The following is a 22,231-nucleotide window of genomic DNA, read 5'->3' as shown; positions in this document are numbered from 1 at the left end:
GCTGTAAGGGACTCACATATTCTGTGAGCCAATATCAGTGTGTAATGAGTGCCAAGCCACACACTTTTATATGCAAGGTCATTTCATCTTTACCATAACTCTGTGGTATAGATATACTCATTCCCATAGCATGTATAAAAAAATCCACACAAACGACAAAATTTAGGTGAATTTAATTATTTGCTTAAGTTTTAAATACAAGTAACTGCCAGATCCAGGATATGAAGCACATCTGTCTGTCTGATTCTGAAATGAATGAATTTTCCAGAACATCGTGTATCTTCCAACATGTGTTTAAATGGCTTGTGCCTATAGGAGTTTAAATGTGCAGAGCAGTGGCAAGTCTTTTTCCATGGTTTCTAGTCTATCTACTGGTATGTGCCACCTCTGAAACAATTTTTTTTTTGATTTCAGATGATCAATAATTATTTTTGCAATGATTTGATTGCATTGCCTTTTATGCTCAATGACCCAAGATCTGCAAGGACTCTCTGAGTCACCAGGGTGTATGTTTATGCTCAGATGCTGTGGTACCAGTCAGTATAATCTTCATGTTTGTAACAATTTAAGCACTTAAATTATAGCTGAGAAGACAAGGAGAGGGTGCACTCCTTTGCCTCCAGTCATTTCTACATCAAGCACAGGAGACAAGAAGAGACCTTAGGACAATCTACAAAGATCCATGGAAAGCTTACAATTATCCCACTAAGCCCAATTGTAAGCCCAAAGATAGCATGCAAAGGTTCCAGGGGCTACTCATCTGTGTATGTAGAATGTTACAATTATGAATTTGTCACACACTAAGCATAGTATAGCTAGATCAAAACTTGGAAATAAAGTGACTAAGTTCATATAGATCAGCTCTTCCACTGACTTATACATTTTGATTGTGATATTGAAGAAGTACTTTATGACCTCTAATCTAGTGGCTAGGGACACAGCTGGCTATGGTCTTCAGGATTACGGGATAGCTCTTCTTTGCCTCCCTGTTCCCTCTTCATCTTCTTGTCCTTTGTTCTTGTTAAAGGCATACTCCTGGATCTGCTTGTCCAGCTCAGAGAAGATCTGCTCCTGGTCTGAGCTGTTGTCTCCAATGTAGTCAATTTCCTCCATGCAGGGTGGCTCATCATCCAACTCAGACATGTTTCTGCTGCTGAACCTGGGGCACATTCCATCCACACAAGCAAAGAGACAGAAAGAAGAGGGAGGGGAAAGTAAACAGGGAAAAGGAAATAGAAAAAGAATGGTGGAGAGAGAAGAAATGGAAATGAAAAAAAAAAGTTAGCTAGAAGGAAGAACACAAAATAAGAAGAGTAGTCTATTTTTCTATCTGAGTTTTAATTTAAGACTCAGTATTCCCTTAAATGTGTTTCACACACTTTCTTGTCCTTGACTATGCCCTAGAGTTTGGGGATCACATAATTCTAAATTTGTGGGCTGTTTTTATCCTCTGTCAGCTAAGACTGCATTTCACCACCAGTCAATAGATTTCACCTTTCATAGATAGTGTTCTCAAGATAGGTTAAGCTAAAAGTGACCAAGCCGAGAGAGCTGTGAGAGTCTGAGACTGCCATGCCATCCAGTCCCAGGGCAAAGGGAGATTGGAATTTTAAAAGACCACTCAAAGTCCTACTGTTCCCATTCTGCCAAAGAGTGGTAGGGGTCATATTGCTTAGTCGTCCTTTACCATGATGGATGGTTCATTGAAAACAAAATTAATCCACATTGAAATTAATAAATGAGAAAGTAGCAGTCTAATTCTGGTGTTTATGATTTCTCATTATTTACCCTCCCTCGTTCCAATTTATCAACAAGTGGGTGATCAACAGGGGCTGACCAGCAATAGAGAAGAGAGAGAAATAGCAATGTAGCAAAGGCCACTACATATTATGAGCAGGGGAAATTTCCTCCCAAGGAGCTATATATCTCCCTTATTTGCATTAGATACCTGAAGACTTTCTAATCGCTCCCTATTTAGGACTTAACCAATTAGGATTAGCAACATGCTGGGCTTCTACTCTGTAATTTATAGAAGGTAAGCACTTCATAAATCAGGCAGTGATGTTCATCCACCTGCTTCTCCATAAACAATGAAAATGGGTAATCAGTGGCATGGTTACATGTTAGCTCAGGAAATGAATCAGAGGCCAGTTTCTTAATTGTCTACTGACTGATGTGAACGTCTTCTGTGCTCTCACATGCTCTGTACTGTACACTGAAGATCTGGTGGGACATTGGCTGAGTGGTAAGAAGGAAAGAAATATGAATCTTGTTTACACAGCCCCACAGCATTAAATTGACATTACATTTTCACAGGCTGCATTGTGCATAATAATGTCACTGAATAATGGAAGGTAAAGAGCCACACCTTTAACTTAGCAAGAACTGTGAGTGCCTGAGACTCTCCGGATATTATCCTAGGTATTGAAGTGACAATGCAGTGCAAACTCAAGGACCTGAATTCAAATCCAGACCGTTGAATTTTAAAAATCTCCTGAATCTCATGAGAAGACTTTTAGAGCTGAGGTGCATACTAAGAGACATGGTTGTTTGTAGCCCCGTGCCCTGAGAATTAAAGATAACAAATTTTATTTCTCTTGCTCTATTGGGAATACTAAAGCAGCTACTGAAGCATGGTATGGAAGGAAAGCATGCATTTAAATTTATTGTTATACAATAGGGTACTGTAACCATTACGAACTGTGGCAGTTCATGTGTAAAACATGGCCCATAGACTTATGTGTTTGAATGTCATTTCTAATTAGTGGCACCACTTTGGAAGGAAAGGGAGGTTTTTGGACTGAAGGGGAACTTTGTCAAGTATATACTTGAGGGTTTAGTCTAGCCCCACTGGATGTTTTTGCCTTTTTGTGATTTCCTCCCTGCCAAGTTTTACATGAGATGCTGGCTGTCTGCTCCTGCCATGTTTACCCCACTAGGTTGAAACTTCTATACAAACAGGAGGCTGAAATAAACTCTTCCTTCCACAAGCTACTTCTGGTTAGGTATTTTGTCCTGGCAAGGAGAAAGTGAATGATACACATACCTATCAAAATTTGTACTTAAAATTACTTATCTAAATCATAATGTTTATTATGTCATTTCTAAATTTAAGAACATGCAACAATTCTCCATTGCCTCTGAGGTCATTATCAGTACCTACATTTGGGACTTTCCCTCGGGGCTCAGTTTTCAAGAGTCTGAGAGTAAGTATGATCAGTCTCACTCTACCAAGATTCTTCTGTCTTCCATGAAAAATCTGATCCAGTCACTCACAAGTTTGGAGCCTCACAATATAGTCAAATTGATAACATTGTTTTATTGAGATAATTCCAATGTGCTAAACTTCATATCTTTCTAGTTACTTATTCATACAATAAACTTCCTATAACTACACTGATCTTCTAAACTCTCAACATCCAATCAAATAAACAATATCTTCTTTAACAACCTTACCTTACTTGCAACCAAATGATGATTTTGATTACCTCTCCATTAGTAAATATGCTTAACTCTAAATATTGATCTTTAAAGTCACTTAATTTGCTTTGAACCATAACTTGTCTCTAGTCCTATTGTGAATATGATAAACCCAATCTCTATCAAGCTCATGCTTATTCAATTTTATATAACTCATGGAATATATTGAAAAAGTAATAGACCTAAGAGTTTCTAAAATGATTATGTGAGAGAGGTATGTATTAAAAAGTCTTTTTGATTGTAGGTCATCTTTTGGTTAACTACTTTTTCTTTTGATTGCCTCTGTAAAAGCTTCTTCAAAAGTATACTTATTTTTCAAGGGTTTGTCCATTATTGATGACATAAATATAATGCCTGTACATTCTAGTAATGTAAATAAAGATAGTTTAATTTTAAGATACTAAAGATATAATATACAAATCATGCAAATCAGCAAATATGGAAGCTGAATAAACTTACTTTATAGTCTAAGCTATAAAGTAAGACCTTACCTCAAGAAAACATGAAGAAAAAATATATAGAGATCCCAAATCAATAACTTAATAATCAATCTGGAGGCATTGTAAAAAGAAGAATTACCATAAACCAAAAGTTCCAGAGTGAAAAAAATCAAAGATCAGGGAAGAAATCAATGAATTAATTAATCAATGAAAGTGACAATAAATTTTAAAAATCATGAAATAAAGAATTGATTCTTCAAACAGATAAGCATGATGGATAGAACCATAGCAAATCTAAGCAAAAGAAATAAATAGAAAACCCAATCAATAATATTAGGGATGAACAAGAGATAAAGTAGACTCCAATGAAACTGAAGGAATCATAAGGACATATTTCAAAATCTGACTTTTAACAAACTGTAAAATGTATATGAAATGGATGAATTTCTTGATACATATGACCTACAAAAGTTAAACCCAGAAGTTAAACTAGAAGAGATAAATCATTTAAATAGAGCTATACTAAGTAATGAGATTGAAGGTATAATTCAAAATTTCCCAACCAAGGACTGGAGAGGTGGCTTGCTTTCTCTTCCCCTCCTTTTCTCTCTCATAAATATACAATTTTTTTTAAAATTCCCAACCAAAAAAGTCCAAGTTCAGAGACATTCACTGTTGAATTCCACCAAACCTTTATAAAAGATCTGAATCCATTGCTTCTCAAGATATTTAATAAAATTAAAAAGGAGAGAATGCTCCCTAGCTCATTCTACAAATCCATCATTGCACCAATATCATAGCTAGATGAAGACAGAAAATAAAATAATATAAAACATAAATTTGTAGACCCATCTCCCTCATGGAACAGCAGGTGAAAATTCTCAAAGTTCAAGAATACATAAAAATATTAATTGCATCCATCAAGTTGATGTCTTTCCAGGGATAGAAAAATGATTCAACATATAGAAATAAATAAACATAATATATCATATAAGTGGACTTCAAGACAGGAATCACATAATATCAACAAATACAGAAAATATTTTGATATATCATCACTTCATAATAAAAATGTTGGCAAGATTAAAGTTGGAGATATCATATCTCAGTGCAATAAAGCCTATATATGACAAACCTAAAACCAATTTTACATTAAAAGGGAAAAGCTTTGAAATATTCCCACAAAGATCTGGCATAAGACAATGGTGTCCACCCTTAACCCACATACACTGGTATTTACCATAATAGCTGAAGTCTTTATCTTTTCAAGAAAAAGAAATAAAAGAGATAAAAATCATAAAGGAAGAAGTCTAACTAGGCTTATTGGCAGATTCTGTACCTTAGAGTCCTTAAAATCTCTGCTAAAAACGCACTCCTAAATCTGAAAACCTCTTTCAGAAAAAGTGGCAGGATATAAAAGTAACACACAAAAGTCAATAACTATCTCATATGATGATTACAAATAAATATCCTGAGAAGGAAAAAAGGGAAATAGTCCCATTTATGATAACCACAAAATTAAACATCTATAAATAGCCCTATCTAAAGAAGAGAAAGCTCTCTACAAAGAAAACCCCAAAGAAAGAAATTGAGAAAGACATGAGAATATCCACAAATATAATACATTGAACTAACGGCTAGTAATTAAGAAAAACAAGGTCATATAAATTTATGCTAAAAATAATTTGACAATGTGCTATAATCATTATTAATAAAAAAAGAATAACAAGAGCTCTTCAAATAGATAAAGAACATCAACAAAGCCAATGGTTAATGCAATATATAACAGAGAAAGATCATGCTTTTCTTCAACAATTAAGAGGAAGAAAAATATATCTTTGTATCATTGTTATCAAATCCAAAGTCTTAGCTAATAAGGCAAGAGAAGAAGAATAAAAGACACACAGATAAAAAAGCAATTAATGAAACTGCTACTATGTGGGATATACAAAAGACAACTAAAGACTTAACCTCTCCTAGAGCCATAAGTGAGGTCAGATAATTTCAGATTATGAGATCAAAATGCAAATATAAAATGATATATTTTTATTTAATAAGAATAAATCTGTTATAATGACTTAAAATTTATAATTACTAACTGAAATGAAGTGCTTGAGTTTTAGTTAACAAAATACATATCAGACTTATTTGCTAAAAGCTATAAGAAGCTGGCCACAGAATGAAAAAAAAAAATCTAAATAAATGATTTAAAAAAAGATTTTGAGCCGGGCATGGTGGTGCATGCCTTTAATCCCAGTACTCGAGAGGTAGAGGTAAGAGGATTGCCATGAGTTCGAGGCCACCCTGAGATTACATAGTAAATTCCAGGTCAGCCTGAGCTAGAGTGAAACCCTACCTCGAAAAACCAAAAGAAAAAAAAGAAAGATTTTGAGAAATCAAAATAGCAAAGACTGCAATTGGTCCAAAAATGATATTGTAGTCTAACTCAATCATTCTTAGAATATCAAAAAGATGTTTGATCTTTTAAAGACTATTCTGAAATTTATGTGGGAAGGAAAATTATAAAAAAAATAGTTAAAATGATACTGAAAACAAAACTAAAGTAGGAATGGTCACTTAATCTCCGCACTTTCTATTTCATTCTTCTTTTTTATGGTCTTCTTAAAATTATTTTTTCATTTATTTTTATTTACTTACTTGAGAGCAACAGACAGAGAGAAAGAGGCAAAGAGAGAGAGAGAGAGAGAGAGAAAGAAAGGAAGAGGGAGAGGGAGAGGGAGAGGGAGAGGGAGAGGGAGAGGGAGAGGGAGAGGGAGAGGGAGAGGGAGAGGGAGAGGGAGAGGGAGAGGGAGAGGGAGAGGGAGAGGGAGAGGGAGAGGGAGAGGGAGAGGGAGAGAATGGGCACGCCAGGGCCTCCAGCCACTGCAAACGAACTCCAGACGCGTGCACCCCCTTGTGCATCTGGCTAAAGTGGGTCCTGGGGAATCCAGCCTCGAACCAGGGTCCTTAGGCTTCACAGGCAAGCGCTTAACCGCTAAGCCATCTCTCCAGCCCTTTCGTATGTTTTTTTTTTAGACAGGGTCATCATGCAGCTCACACTGATCACAAACTATGCAGCCAAGCATGCTGGTATTACAGTCATGTACCACCAATTTTGGTTTTAGATAGTGCTAGGGGAGCAGACCCAGCACTTCATACATACTAGACAAACCATCTACTACAAGAACTATAATCTCAACCATTGATCATGAAGCTTCAAGATTAACAGAGCAATAGCACTCAAAAGAATTTATAGCAGGACAAACACCTAGATCTATAGAGGGCAGAAAACAGAAAAATACACTCACAAAAACAGGTGAACCTTTTTTTGACAAAAATTGAAAAGTAATTGAATGCAGGAAAGACTGACTTGAGGTATGTTAGTTATGGTAGAAGTTACACAAATCTACATGCCTGACACAGAAGTGTAAAACTATAAACATGCTTTATACCGATGTCAGCTTCCTGGCTTTGATGTTTTTAGCTTACTTAAGATGTTACCTCTGGGGAAAGCATAAAGAAGTCTTTGTACTGCCTTTACAACTTTCTCAGAATCTATAATAATTACAAAGGCTGTGCATCTCAAAGAATTAAAACATCAAAAGAAAAGGCAAAAGTTAAGACTTTACAAAAGCTAAATAATGCACCATCTGATTTTCCATAACTAATATTTAGAGTTTAGTTATCCAGGGATGACTTAACATTCCCAAACTTCAGAACAGGACTTCTAGCCACCTGGCTGGTATCTCCACCATCTCCCCCAATTCAACCTACAAGAAAATTCTTCAGCACAATTACCTCTGTACAGTCTTCCATCCTCATGTAAAAACCTACTCACTTTGGTGCATTAAGGACTGGCACATGGTACTAGACCTCTCCACTTCCCTCATTGTCCACATCAAGCCAGCTATTAAATTATCCTCCTTTTGTGTGTGTAGATTCTCTTGAATGTTTCCTCTCCACTTGCCCTATCTTCTATTGTAGCTTTCTAATGCTTCAGCCCATAAGCTCTTTTCCATATTTTATTCTATTTTTCCCTTTGCCCCTACAGCTTCAACAATGGACATGCACATTATGAGTTGTAATGTCATAGGGGGGCCTCTGGAATTTTGAATCTCAAGTTTCCCTGCTCATTCATGTGTCCCACATGTATCAGACTCGATCTGAAGGCAGTTCTAGAATGGGCTGGCCTGCTTCTAATGTATATGGCTTGAACTTGCTATGAGAGTTGTCACCAAATACACCTCACTCTCAGAATCAGATGGATGCAGTGGTTCATCTTTCTGCTTCCTTATCTGAACAGTCACCCCATATTGGTATTCCTTGGGCATGTTTCCATTATTGCATTAATATTAATGGGTCCACATTGCCAGCAATTCATCATCTAGGAGTGGTCTTACAGCCCCACTCAAGGACTAGCAAGAAGTTGAAGCTTGGTAGGCATTATAAAATAAATGATTAATTAAGAATTAATGAATTTTATTTCTTCAAAGAGAAAAACAGCTTTGATTCTACTTGGGCACAGAATATCAATGAAGACATATATTACTTGATTTGGATTTTGTATGTCAGATTCATTCTGAAATTTTGACTATTTGTCAATACCCACAACTTAATTAATTGAAAAGGTCTAAATAGATTTTCGTTCTATGGTTTTTCATGTTTTTTGTTGTTTTCCTTATTTTATTTGCTATGAAGATAATGTGTTTTATGACCCAGATAACTGGCAAATGGACCAATTTTAAGATATAATTGGCTGTATATAAAAATTAAAATATTTATATAATTGCTGCAAGTGAAAAAGTTCAAGATCTCATTTATCCTGCACATAAATACATTCAAAATAACCTAAAATTGAGAAAAATATTCAAAGTAGGCCTTGATAAAGTTAATGCATCATGTAAGTTTTCAAAACAATTCTAGTAAATATAGATTTGTGTGAGTCCCACAGACTGATGATTCTGACAGTTTTTCAGAGTGGTAGAATGATTTCATTCAGTCAGTTGACTGGGCTAGAGAGATGGCATAGGGTTAAGATGCTTGCTTGTGAAGCCTGAAGACCAAGGTTTGATTTCCCCAGTACCCAAATAAGCAATATGCACCAGGTGGCACATGTGGCTGGAGTTAATTTGTAGTGGCTGGAGACCCTGGTGTGCCCATTCATTCTACCTCTCTTTCTCCCTCTCTCTCTGTCTCTCCCTCTTTGTCTCTTTGTCTCACTCACAAATAAGTAAATAAAATATTTAAAAAAAATAATTCATGGTATTGTAAATTAGAAATAACCTCTTTTAATACTATCTTTTGACTTTCTCCTAATTATTTATGTTTAAATAACTGGTGATATTGGTAACTATCACCTGAAGGTGGCTACATATGCAATGATAAAAACATCTATTTTGTGTCCTAAATATTGACTCTCTCCCTCAACAGCTCACAGCTCTGAGCAAGATATCAAATACTTTAAAGGCTTTCCTGTCAGATTCAAAGTCAGTTTCTAGATATGTAGGGTAAAAATCCTAATAAAATCATTCCTCTTATCTGTGACTCACTGCAGCTATCAAAATCTCTATTCTCTATATTTGTAAAAAAAAAAATCTGTGCATATCCTTGCATATAATTTAAATCATTTTATTTATTTAATTTTTATTATTTATTTATTTATTTATTTATTTATTTATTTATTTATGACAGAAGAGAGATTGAGAATAGGAACGCCAGGTCCTCTAGCCATTGCAAACAAATTCCAGACACGTGTCACCATGTGCATCTGGCTTACTTGGGACCTAGAGAATCCAGCCTGGGTCCTCAGGCTTCACAGGCAAGTGTCATAACCTCTAAGCCATTTCTTTGGCCCTTAAATCATTCTAGCTCCTATATAACCATTAGTAGCATGTAAATTTTATGTAACTCATAGTTACAGCATGTTTCTTAGGGAATAATAATAAGCATATACTGAAGTGCATATATTCAGTTCAGGTACAACTTTAGTTATTTTAAATTTACTTTTGATTGAATCGAGGATGTAGACTCCATAGATATGAAAGGACAATTATATTTCCATACAGGGTGTTTTAAGGTTTAACAAGACAATGTCTATACAAATGTCATGCAAAGTTCTTAAGTGCATTAGGAAAGAAGAGACAAAACATGAACAATTAAACTTCAGGCTTTCTTTGGATATATTAGTAGTTTCCTCAATAGCCCTCCTTGGCCTCCCACTGCTACTGTTCTATAATAATTAGCGTTATAACATGATTCATCTTATGTTGTGATGTGTAATTAATTCTTTTATCCTGTTACAGGAAAGGTTTGTTTTGTCTTTTTTTATCTAGCATGACCGTCCCATCTTTCTCTCTGACCTTTCTCCACTCCTATCAATAGAAATCCAATTTACTGTTTAAAGTCCAACTCAGATAATATTTAACTGCTCAATCCAATTATATCATCCTGATATCTTCCTCATACTAAAAATGTGTAATACACCTGTAAAAGTCACTGGTCTGCTGATTTCCAGTACTGGCCTGTAGGTAAATTAGCCTAGGGAATGAAGTTCATTCTCTGTCCTCTGTGGCAGGGCTTCCAGCCTCAGCAAGAATCATTCTTTATCATAGGGGTTGTCATGTTTCCTGACACTGGACAATGACTGACACGCATGAGCCGCTATACACTAGATGCTAATCTTGCAGCCTCCTTCCACCCCAGATGACAACCAGATATATTTTCAGACACTGTCACAAATCCCTATGGGTGAAAACCATTGCCTAAAGAGCCTAAATCTTGAGAAAACCTGGGGTAGGGGGAACAAGCAAAAGTAAACTGTGGGAAGGATGTCATATGAAATAAAGAGATATGTAAGTACAATGATTGAGATGGGGAGGTAATATGATGGAGAATGGAATTTCAAAGGGGAAAATGCAGGTGGGGGGGGATGGAGGGTATTACCATGGGATATTTTTTATACTCATGAAAAATGTTAATAAAAATTGTGAAAAGAAAAAAAATTAAAAAGAGATAATGTAAGTGAAAATGATGAATCAGTTTATTGTGTTGTAGAAAAAAGAATCCAGGACTATATGGGCTTTTCTACACCAAAAATGATGGAAAGCATCAGCCAGAAAAAAAAAAATCTTGTGAATTTGTCAGTTTCCTACAATTAAAGTAGACATTTAATACAATCAAAAACCAGTTGTCATTTTCATATGTAATGTAACAATTGTGACAGATCACAAGTATTTTGCTTAAATTCAATATCAGGATTCTCTTGTAAAATAGCAGCAATAATTATTATTGTTTTCTGAATGTTAAGTTTAATATAATCTCTAAAGTAAAATTGGAGTGCTTAAATATAGAAAAAGAATTATATATCATCATTTTGGATTAAATGGACATGTGACCCAATGATGACAGAAAATCAAAGACTATTTTAGAAGCAATAATTGCTGTTTTAAATGGCTATTGGAACATACACACACACACACACACACACACATACAGTTTTGGGTTTTGACCACTAGCTAGTTAAAACATTAATGTAAAAAGAAAATGTCTTATTTGTAACACAATTAGAACAATTAGAGTATATGAACTGGTTAGGCACAATCTGAGAAATTATGTAGGTTTGTAAGAAGAAATTAACAGTTATCACTGTAAATACACCACTTCTATAAAAAACTATTTTGATATTCTGATGAGCACACCTCTGTGTTAAATATAAAGGTAAAACTATACAGAAAAGAATATATGGAACAGAATATCAATGTTATAAAACTGGACAGCATACAAAATGTCATAAAATCCACACTTAGTTCAAAAATGAATACAAAAAGTAAAGCTTCAACTATAGGAAAGTAAAGTTAGACATACAATAGGTAGGAAAACAAAAAAAAGTCAATTGATAAGAAGCAGAAAGACTCAACAAAAGAAAAAAGGCAATATAGATTATGTTGAAGATTTGGAGTTCAGAGTTATATTGTTTACCCCGGAGATTCTCATCAGAAACACACATAAAAGTGGCAAGTAGGTAGCTGGGAGATAGCCCAGTGGTAAAAGGCACTTTCTTGCAAAGTTTGGTGCCCTAGGTTTGATTTTCCAGTACCCATATAAAGGCTGATGAACAAAGTGGCTCATCTATCTTGCATGGCCAGAGGTCCTGACATGCCTATTATCTCTCTTTCTCTCCTTCTCTTTATCTGTCTCTCTCTCCCCTTCTCTCTCTATCTCTCTTTGCAAATTAATAAATAAAAAAATGTGTTTTGTTTTAAAGTGGTGTGTTGGTGTTTGAAAACCTCATGGGGGTTTCAGAATACAGTCTGCTGCAGAGGCATGTTGACAAATCTCTTTAGAAAAATCCCTTCTCATAATTTAAGGTCCCTGTTTGTTTACATGGACTCCTGTGCTACATGGTGAACTTCCCTTCTCCTCCCCTTTAACTTCCCTTCTCTGTGATATTTGAATAAAATGTGGTAAATTAAAAATAATTTTGTTTAGTCAGGATTGTCAATTTGTTAGTTAATTAATACACACAAATTTAGGACTTGGAGTTTCAGGAAGCACTCTGGCCTCTCAAATTAATTGGTATCACTGTGGTATCCTTTTATACAAGTTTAAAATTGTTCTAAATTATAAAGTTGACTTTTAAAAAAAATATTTTATTTACTTATTTGCAAGGAGAGACAGAGGGAGAGGGAGGGGAGGAAAAGAGAAAGAGAAAGAGAGAGAGAGAAAATGTGTGTGCCATGGCCTCCTACCACTGCAAATGAACTCCAGTTGTATGCATCACTTTGTGCATCTGGCTTTACGTGGTACTGGGGAACCAAACCCATGTTGTTAGGCTTTGTAGGCAAGCACATTAACCACTGAGCAATCTCCGCATCCCACAAAGTTTACTTTTAAAAAGTATAATTATAATGTAAATTATATGATATAGCATTATAAGATAGTGATAATAAAGATAAGCTAGACAGAGAAATCAACATGCATTTCTTGAAGATGCTATAAGTGAATTCCAAGAAAGCACCTAAAACAAACAAAAATCTACCCTTTTCACCAAAGAATCAATAAATTTTTACATACTAAGACTATCCTGAAAAAGATATTATAAAATTTAGTTCTGTAAAGATGACATTGAACCTACAAAAAAGAGATTAAATTGTCAAAACTCATTTGTGTGTATGTGCATGGTCATATGTGTTTGTGTGTACATGTGTGTTTATTTGTGTGTAAATGGAAGCTAAAAGACATCCTAAGGTGTTATTCCTCAGATATGTTGGCAAAGATACATTTTAAATATCAACCCTTTTGGTAGACTAGAAAATTGCTTCCTATTTATATGATGGTGCTTCTATTTTAATGATGGGAAAAGGGCTAGCAGAAGATATAGAATGAATCTATTTATCAACAATTTCTGAATGTCTCTTAAAGCCTAAAATGATCAATTTTAAAGTATGGAAAAGAAGGTTAAAATTGTTTTAATATAAATAGCAAGGCAGGCATGATATGCCTAGAATCCCAGCACCTAAGAGGAAGAGGCAAAGAATTATAAGTTCAAGATCATCCTTGAATACACAGTGAGCTTGAAGGCAGCCTGGGCTATATGAAATCTTATCCAAATGTCCTTCACCAAAACTATGAAATCAAAATGGAAATGCAAGGAGATAAAGGATAAAAAATGTATAAGAATAAAAGGAGGAAAATCAGAGAGCAAATAAATATTAAATTGCAAAGAGAAAGGAAAGGAAGAAGGAAGAGAGTCACAGGAACAAGGAAAGGTAGAAGGGGTGTGTAAGTATAGATGGCAGATGTCATTGTCGGGAGGTCAGATATCTGCAGAGCCTCCTCCTACTATTCACAATATCTTATTTCCTTTAAGCAGCATTACTCAAATTTGAGAATGTGCAATAAAGTCATCCTTGACATCTCTGCAAGTTCTACCCGTGTGAAAGACCAATCCCTATTACCTTACTGGTTTGAAGCCCTCCCTGAGAACATTGGTAAGCCTCTCCTTCCATTCACTTGCTGAAGTACTTACTTTGACTACACTTCAACATGTCACTTTTCATTTTGCTGATGCCTGTCTGTGGTATTCTATGTGTGCTGACTTGACTAATACTGTTAATGGTGCAGGGAGGAAGTACCTCAAAGGCACCAGATTGTCCCATCTCATTAGTTATTTGCTCATTCTAAATAACTCCTCATCCTCTTAAGTTGTCTTACCCTGTGGTTTGTCTAGCAGACTAAAACCATAACATAACCCCAACGTCTAGAGAAAAACAAAACAACAACCAAAAAAAAAAACCTTGTCTCAGAGCAAACCAAAGTTATTAGGGGTGGATCTTCCTATAGCTTCCTATATTCCCATCCCTCAATATGAAACATGTGTGGAAAGAAAGGACTACAATAATTTCAGCAATATTAAAATGCCAGCCATACTCTTTCTTGTCTCCCCTTCTATCTTCCTATTTGAAGATATTAAATTAAACACGAATGTAAGGTTTGGAGATATTGTTCAGCAATTAAAGGTGGTTGGTTACAAAGCCTGACACCCTGGGTTTGATTTCCCAGTTCCCAGGTAGAGCCATATGCACAAAGTGAGACATGTGTCTAGATGTCTAGATTTTATTTGCAGAAGCTAGCAGCCTTGGGGTGCCCATACTCACACTTTCTCTGTCTCTCTCAAATTAATTAATTAGTTAATTAATTAACTTTTCAAAAAGAGTGTAGTAGCATGAGCTAATATAACTGAAGGGATATAGCATGATACAGACATCAAACTGTGGTTCATTCAAAAGGATAGAGTACACCTTAATAGCGTGATGTAGAAATTCTGAGAAGCAAACATCCACAGGTTGTTCTAATTTCTTCCTTTTCACGTGGATGCTTTCATGTCTTGTAGGTACTCATCCAAAAGTTACTTTGAGTTGAGTCTTGTGGCACAAGAGAAAAATGTAAACGAAAAACAAGATATAAATTTGTGACCAGTTAATTGGGGGGTTGAATCCATGAGCCTCAACTTCATTGTAAAATGGAAATTTATCTTTTAAAAATGAAATAAATAGAAATGAACTTTAAATCCTCTTACATATTTACTCAACTAAATTTCACCTTCCTTTCCTCTCCATAGCAATTAGAGAAAGTATAGAAAGAATTTTATTTTGGCAAGCTCATCATCTTCACCCTCGAATATCAACCTATAGATGCAACTTCAAACACAGTCTCTAAGAAAAGCCATTAAGAACTCTCTATCCCTTGCAATTCTTCCAAGCCAGCCTGTACAGCAATTTGCAACTTTATGATGTGATAAATATAATTTCTTTGTTTTGATTTTTCATTTGCATATTTATTGAGATATGACGATCTTAATTAGTTCTGCTTTTTTGTTTTGTTTGTTTTCTTGGTTGGGAAAAGATAGCTTTCTATACTGCAAAAATAATTTTGCATGCTAACAGGGTGAAGAAAACCCAGCCTGTGGCATTCCTTGATGTTGATGCTGCTTAAAAAGCAGCACTGTGGATTCCTTTTGCACTTGTTTTCTCTTTAAATGCTGAGGTAACGCTCATGAGTTGGGCGAGTGCCAGGCCTTGAGAGGTAACCACCTACTGAGAGGCAAGAGGGGAACACTTTTAAAATTCTAGACACTCATATTTACCCAACATGCTCTCCCCAGCTGTCTATCACCCATCTCCCTTCTGAAAAAGCTGAGCCCCAGAGGACATTTCTTTCTAATGAAATGCAGCTCTGTAGCTCTCATTCCCTGGGAGGCTGAGTTTGGGGTCTGGGGAGTATTTGGACAGTTTGCCCACATTACACAATCCTTCCTTTACTCACTATTTATTTATTATTTTCAGGAACAAGGCAGTGTGAATGTGGTGCTTGCTCCTAGGGGCATTAGCAGCTTAGTAAACAGCTTGGAAACACCTAAAGCAATTCTGGTTCTTCCCACTCTGAGCATCTCACTGTCATCACCCAAGACAATTAGCATGGCTCCCTACGTATTGTGTTTATCAGGTTCCTCTCACCTTCACCAAGTCTGCCACTGTTTCTACAGATTCAAGAGAGAGTATAATTTATTATTTCCTCCCTTTTTTGTCTGTCTGTTTGTTTTTAGTTAACTCCAGTAATAACACACTTCCTATGCACAGGAAATTAAAAAAAAATTAAAAAGCTCTAGTTGTTATAAGGAATAGATGAGGAGCAAACATTGCTGGTCACCTATTGTGTTATTCTCATTTCAATGAAATATAAACAAGCAAGTGTGAGAGTAGCTATTATAAGTCCTATTTTAAACTAAGAAAAACAGATGCCTTAGAAGTTCAGACATTTCAATACCTTAAACCTACAAATGGTTTAGAAGATACATGATAACCACATAAGCCCAGGCAGTCCTGTAATTCGTTATTCAACCAATGTATGTCTATGGAGACAGCGTACCTTGCTGGAAAGATATCTGGGATGAAATATTAGGAAAACTCTAAGTCACTGACTCTATTGTATGTAACCTTACAGTCTAGGAAAAATTCATTGGCACTCACATAAAATGTCATGAAAATAAATGTCCTTGTTAGAATTGAACCACTGTACTCAGAATGGTCTTGGGTGTTGTGGGTCAAATGTTCCACCAAAACCGAAACAGAGAAGTAAGGAAGAAGGGAACAAAAGAGAATAAGCTGGTGATAAAAAAACATGAAAGTAAAAGAGTGGGAGGATAAGGCGAGATTGTACATGAGGTTTTTTAGGAAAGCTCTCCATCCCTTTTCCAGTATGAGCTTTTCATAACATATATGAACACAGGTTGACCTCAGTAGCCTGAAGGAAAAGATTCCTTTTACTGGTTCCTGGAGTAGGGCGGTTAATAGAGTGAGGGAAGGCTTTGCCATAGCGAGCAGTATACTGAGGCTTCAGCCATGTACATTTTAGTCATATAGTTCATGGGCTCCACCTAGCCAAACCACTTGTATTTGCTCAATTCTTTGCCTTAACCTCACTGCGTGGTAAAAACAGAGCTGAGTTTGGTGAGCACGGTTGCCTGTGCTCTACAGCTAAAGGACCAAGGAAACAAATTAATCCGTGGTGATATTCACATACTACCCTGTAATAGGTCTCCAGTTAGGGGGTGTGGTGGCCACAACCCACATGAACCAAGGCTGCAAAACCAATTTGTTACTTTTGAAATGAGGAGATGGAGAGATTTCTCAGTGGTTACAGACATTTGCTTGCCAAGTCTGCCAATCAGATTTTGATTCCCTAACACACATCTAAAGCCAGGTGCACAAAATGCACGTAGATGTGAAGTGTGCTTGTGGTGGCAAGAGGTGGCGTACTATTCATCTCTCTCTCTTTCTCTCTCTCAACTCAAATAAATACATGCATAAATAAAATATAACATAGTATTTAAATATTTTAATTCTTATTATAATATAAATAAGAAAAACAGATGAATGATGGTGGTGTTATTCATGTCATTGTTACAGTATGCACAAGACAACCATTTCCAAGCCTGATTTCTACTATGTTCATTGTGTGTTCTTGTTGAATGGTTCCAGCTGCTGTTTTAACTGGTCATTGCTAGAAAACAACAGTATAGCTGAATGCAGCTAAGACCTGTTACCACTTGATAACAGTCCCTGGAGCAATGGAACACATGGTACAATATAAGTTTCAATGGGTCAAGAACGACATGGAACATTCAAACTGTGGTTGTGTCTAGCTGAATGACAATCCTGCAAAATTCATCATTACCTTTCTGAAACGTACAAATGAGTATTTTCTTCTTGTCTAAAAGAAACCAGAACATCTGGGAAGAAGTATACATTTGCTGAAACCACTTACATTTTGCTTAATTTTCACTCAAAATTTATTCACTAAGTGATGTCACCATTCCAATTTTGTATTAGGATTGTGCTTCAAAACCACAAATAAACAAAAATGATTATGAGACATAAACTCATATATCCTTAATGGGCTGTGCAATAAGAAAGCTCAGGAGTAATTTCTCAGTGTAAAGAAAAACAAATTATAAAAATGTAAAAACTAAGCCAGCCGTGGTGGCGCACGCCTTTAATCCCAGCACTCAGAGGCAGAGGTAGGAGGATTGCTGAGAGTTCGAGGCCACCCTGAGACTACATAGTGAATTCCAGGTCAGCCTGAGCCAGAGTGAGACCTACCTTGAAAAACCAAAAAAAAAAAAAAAAAAAAAAAAAAAAAAAGTAAAAACTAGGTATGAGTTCTAACTGTTGAAGAAGTTAAAAGATAGTTTGTATATTTATTTTCTGACTCATAATTTGTTTTTAGTTATGTACACAATGTGACACAATGTGTATATAGCCATATTGGTACCATCATTAATTTTATACACATCTCCTTAAGTGCCACTTTGCATTTATTCACTATATAACTCTTAATGTTACAAATACTTATATATTTTGTACTTGTACCACAATAGACCAAGAAGCCAAGCAATGAATGTAGCATCATTTTGTACTTCCTTCATTATACAAGTGCTAGTCATTTTGTATTCATGTATGTAATCGTAAAACTTGGAAGGTGGAGGCAGGGGAGTTAGGAGTTCAAGGTCATCCTTGACTACATGGAAGACCAGTATGGGCTACATAAGACTCTACTTCAAAAATAAATTTAAATTAAATAATAGAAATGTTCATTTTTTTCACTTCTTTGGAGTTTCCTTTTTAGGGAGAAATTTCAGGTAACTAACAATATTGACTCAGTGGCTTAAGGGAATCATGCAAAGAATAGTACAGGAAGGAAGAAGACTGACTGCTGGAGAAATGCTAGTTCAAAAACAGCTGGAGGCCATGAGTGCACTTAAGAAAACAAAGGGTAAAAGAGAACACTATAAATGTCCAAAGGCAATTGACAGCCCCAAGATGCTGGCTGCACAATCCACAAGACTTGTATTAGGAACCACCACACTACCTGTCATCTCCAGAAAACTCTATTTGGCACCATTTGTTAACCATCTTCTCTCTGCAAAGTATTGCTTGGCAAACCTTAGATGCAACTCTGGCAGACAGAGTTTATGAAGGATAAACAGTTTAAATATTAGCATTAATGGTATCTTTAAAATGTAGGGACATGATTACTAGCCCTATATTTATATGAATTTCTGAGGTATTTTAGTTGGGTTTGATTGTTGCTTGGAAAATTTCATGCCCTTGGACAGTTAGCTTCCACTGGACACCTCAATCTCATGTTATAAAGTAGCCCTGAAGTGTTTGGCTGATGACCATATTAATTGTGTTATAGTCAGTCCTCCTAGGCTGGCTGGTTGTAGAACAGATGATGTTGAGGATATCTCTGTGAAGCCTAAAATCACAGGATGGGCCACACATAGTCTGTCTTGTTCCCTCTTACTCCTGGCCCCAGAAACTGAAGTCATTTATCATCATCATTATCAAGTGATCCCCAAAGAAGCACTCCTCTTTCAATGTCTTGGCATGCAAAGGCACCAGGAGTAGTGAGAGATTGTAACTCTAACTTCCTATTCTTTGTTTTAATCCCCTCATCCTTCCCCAGAAGGCTTGAAGTAAGTGCAAAGCAAATTAAATTTTTGCTGGAATTTATACACATGGTTATGAATCTGTGTCTGTGTGTGGAACACTCCTTATCCACACATCCTGAGGGGGTATATGTTTTCATTCCATCTATTCATATTAGCTCAACTGGAAAACTTTGGAAGTGCTTTGATATTGTAAATAGTGTTACAGACTTCACTGTACCCTGAGATATACCTATCTCTTGCTGAATGATCTCTAGTTAAAAAATAAAAATACATCAGTGAAGAGCATGGAACAATGCCAGGGGATAGAACACCCATTGTAGAATACAATATAAGGAAATTATCACCCATAGGGACAGTGCTCAGAGGATTTGAATAGCATGGATTCAGACAGCATCTCATTTTCACAAACACCTCCTCCTCACTAAACTCAGGAAGCCTCTATATACTAGCAGATAGTAACTTAACATGAGCACATAATAAAAAAGTAACTTGGGTGAATGCTAATGCAATAGCAGAGGGGCAGGTATTAACCTGAACAACAGTAGTAGTGAGGCACAGAGCTTAAGAACAAGAGGGTGGCCATAAAAGGTTACATAATCTGTTAAATTAAAAATAAAATGGTACTTATAGTTTTAGTGCTGAAATGCCTAGCTTAAATGAGGGGAAGCATTTAAAAGTAACAACCAAGGTAGAGAGCTAAGTTTTGTATCTATAATATGCCCCAGAGCTTATGAAATGAAGGTATGGTTGCAGAGCCACAGCTCCAGTGTGAGGGTGGAAGGTTTGGGAAGTGGGGCCTAGTTAGGAAGTTAGGACACTGGAAGCATGAACTTGAAGAACTTATTAGGACTCTGGGACCCTCTCTCTTTCTTATGCTTCTTCATCACCATCAGGTGAATGTCTTTCTTTGTCACATGTTCCTGCCATGATAGGCTGCCTTGCTGCAGCCCAAAGCCATGGGCTATGTAGCAGTGGACTGAAACCTTTGGAACCATGAGTGTTTTTTCATAGCAACACAAGATGACTGACTAACAGAACGAGAGACAGAGAGAGAGAGAGAGAGAGAGAGAGAGCTGGTTGACCTGTGATAAAGACAGATAGATGATACATTGATAGGTTATGGGCAGAATGGTAAACTGATGCTATTGTTTATGTTTGTTTTAGTAATTCTTTTTTTTTTCACAACAAAATTTTAACTTAAACAGCTTAATTAAAATGCAAGTATCAATATCTTATAACCTGCATGAGCAAAGAATTCTTGACATACTCTGAGCAGTTCAAAGCTTGGTCACCTTTATCATCCCTTAACGCAATAGAGTTTTACTATATGATCATCTTCTATTTTAGTGACTTGCTATTACATGTTAGGCAAGAAAATTGAGCTTGCAAAGTCTGTTCTCTGCTTATTTCTTCCTTTGAATGCTCAATGTATGTTCTTACATAATCCCTCTATCAATGGTAATTCAGTCTTGCCCCTCCTTGGTATTGATTTTCTTACATGGACTCTAAATGGGATATAATCCTTTTCCATACAGTTAGCAGAAACTTCCCCTCAAGCCTTAAGATCAAGCCCAAGTGTTCACTTCCTCCATGAAAACTGTCCCTATCATGAAAGCTAGAAATAATTACTCTGGATCTATTGCAATTACTCAACTTCATTTCCCACTAAGCTCAAAGACATGTTTATGGTTTTTGTTGTGCATGTGTGTGTGTGTGCATTCATATGCATGAGTGTGAGTATGCATACCACGGTAGAAAACAACTTGCTGGTGTAATCCATGCCTTTCACCTCCTTGAAAGCTGGGTCTCATTTTCATAGTTGCCTTCACCAGGCATGCTGGCTCCAGAGACATGTTTTGTATTAGGTTGTAAGTATCATAGATTTTATGCCTTGTTTTATACACATAAAATGTTGAAAACAAATGACAATTATAAATAACAAAAAAAGTTTTCATGTTTAAATATACAAAGAAATGCACTCTGCCTTGCCATTATTGATAAACAAACATCTCTGCTGCTCTCTACTTGGAGAACACACAGGAATTGAAGGGATGAGAGTGCTAAAGAAAATTCATTCCTAGAGTTTTAAAACTGCAAGAATGACAAGTACTAGTCTGGGACATTGCTTTATGAGATCATTTGCAAAAACTTCAAGTTAATTGCCAATTTTACATGAGATTCCATTTCACTTGCCATAGGCAGATATTTGTGTTCTATTTTACTTCATGGTCTATTTTATTTTATGTTCTATTTTACTTCTTCCTTCACAGCTATAACAATGTAGCTTGAAGTACAACAAGCTGTTTACAGTTAAGATGGAAAAAAGAGAAAGCAGAGATGGATAAGTGTCCAAAATTTGCAGGATGGGGTCAATGTTTGAGAGCCTACATGAAAAAAAATAAAAATAAGAAAGGAAAATCAGCAATGCTATTTAAAGACTCTATTTTATCTTGGGAACTGTCTTCCAAATTCTGTGTTTCTATCAAGCTCTCAGGTTTCAGATAAAAGGATTTAGTGCTGCTATTGTTACAGACTAAAAGAATTCTTTACACAGGCCTTTTTGTTGTAAGAACAAAATCAAATCTCCTTGCCTTCCAAACACCAGGGGATTCTGAGGAGTTTACAGAGCAATGAATTCTCATCTCAGTTGCAGGAAGGAAACCAGATGGCTCTTGGTTCCAAAGCATAGATCCAGCTATGCTACCATCTAACACTGACTCTGGAGCAAGGCAGTGTTATGGATATTTTAGCCTATTCCCATTAGATGTAACAAAGCTATTGTTTTACTTATAAATTA

The 22,231-nt window shown here is 36.0% G+C and overlaps 1 protein-coding gene across 1 annotated transcript in view; it reads right to left on the bottom strand.

Moving 5' to 3' along the window:
• Positions 1–938: 938 nt before the first annotated feature.
• The window catches only part of Agbl1 (AGBL carboxypeptidase 1), a 763,032-nt gene continuing 741,739 nt past the window's right edge, over positions 939–22,231 (bottom strand). Inside the window, exon 24 of the mRNA XM_012948687.2 lies at positions 939–1,159. Within this exon, the coding sequence (XP_012804141.2) occupies positions 961–1,159 (199 nt within the window). The 3' untranslated portion in view covers positions 939–960. The remainder of the gene's footprint in view (positions 1,160–22,231) is intronic.

Source organism: Jaculus jaculus, chromosome 3 (assembly GCF_020740685.1).
Source record: "Jaculus jaculus isolate mJacJac1 chromosome 3, mJacJac1.mat.Y.cur, whole genome shotgun sequence".
Classification (NCBI taxonomy): domain Eukaryota; kingdom Metazoa; phylum Chordata; class Mammalia; order Rodentia; family Dipodidae; genus Jaculus; species Jaculus jaculus.
The sequence above is the reverse complement of the archived record's forward strand: the minus strand, read 5'-3'. Positions and strand labels throughout refer to the sequence as shown.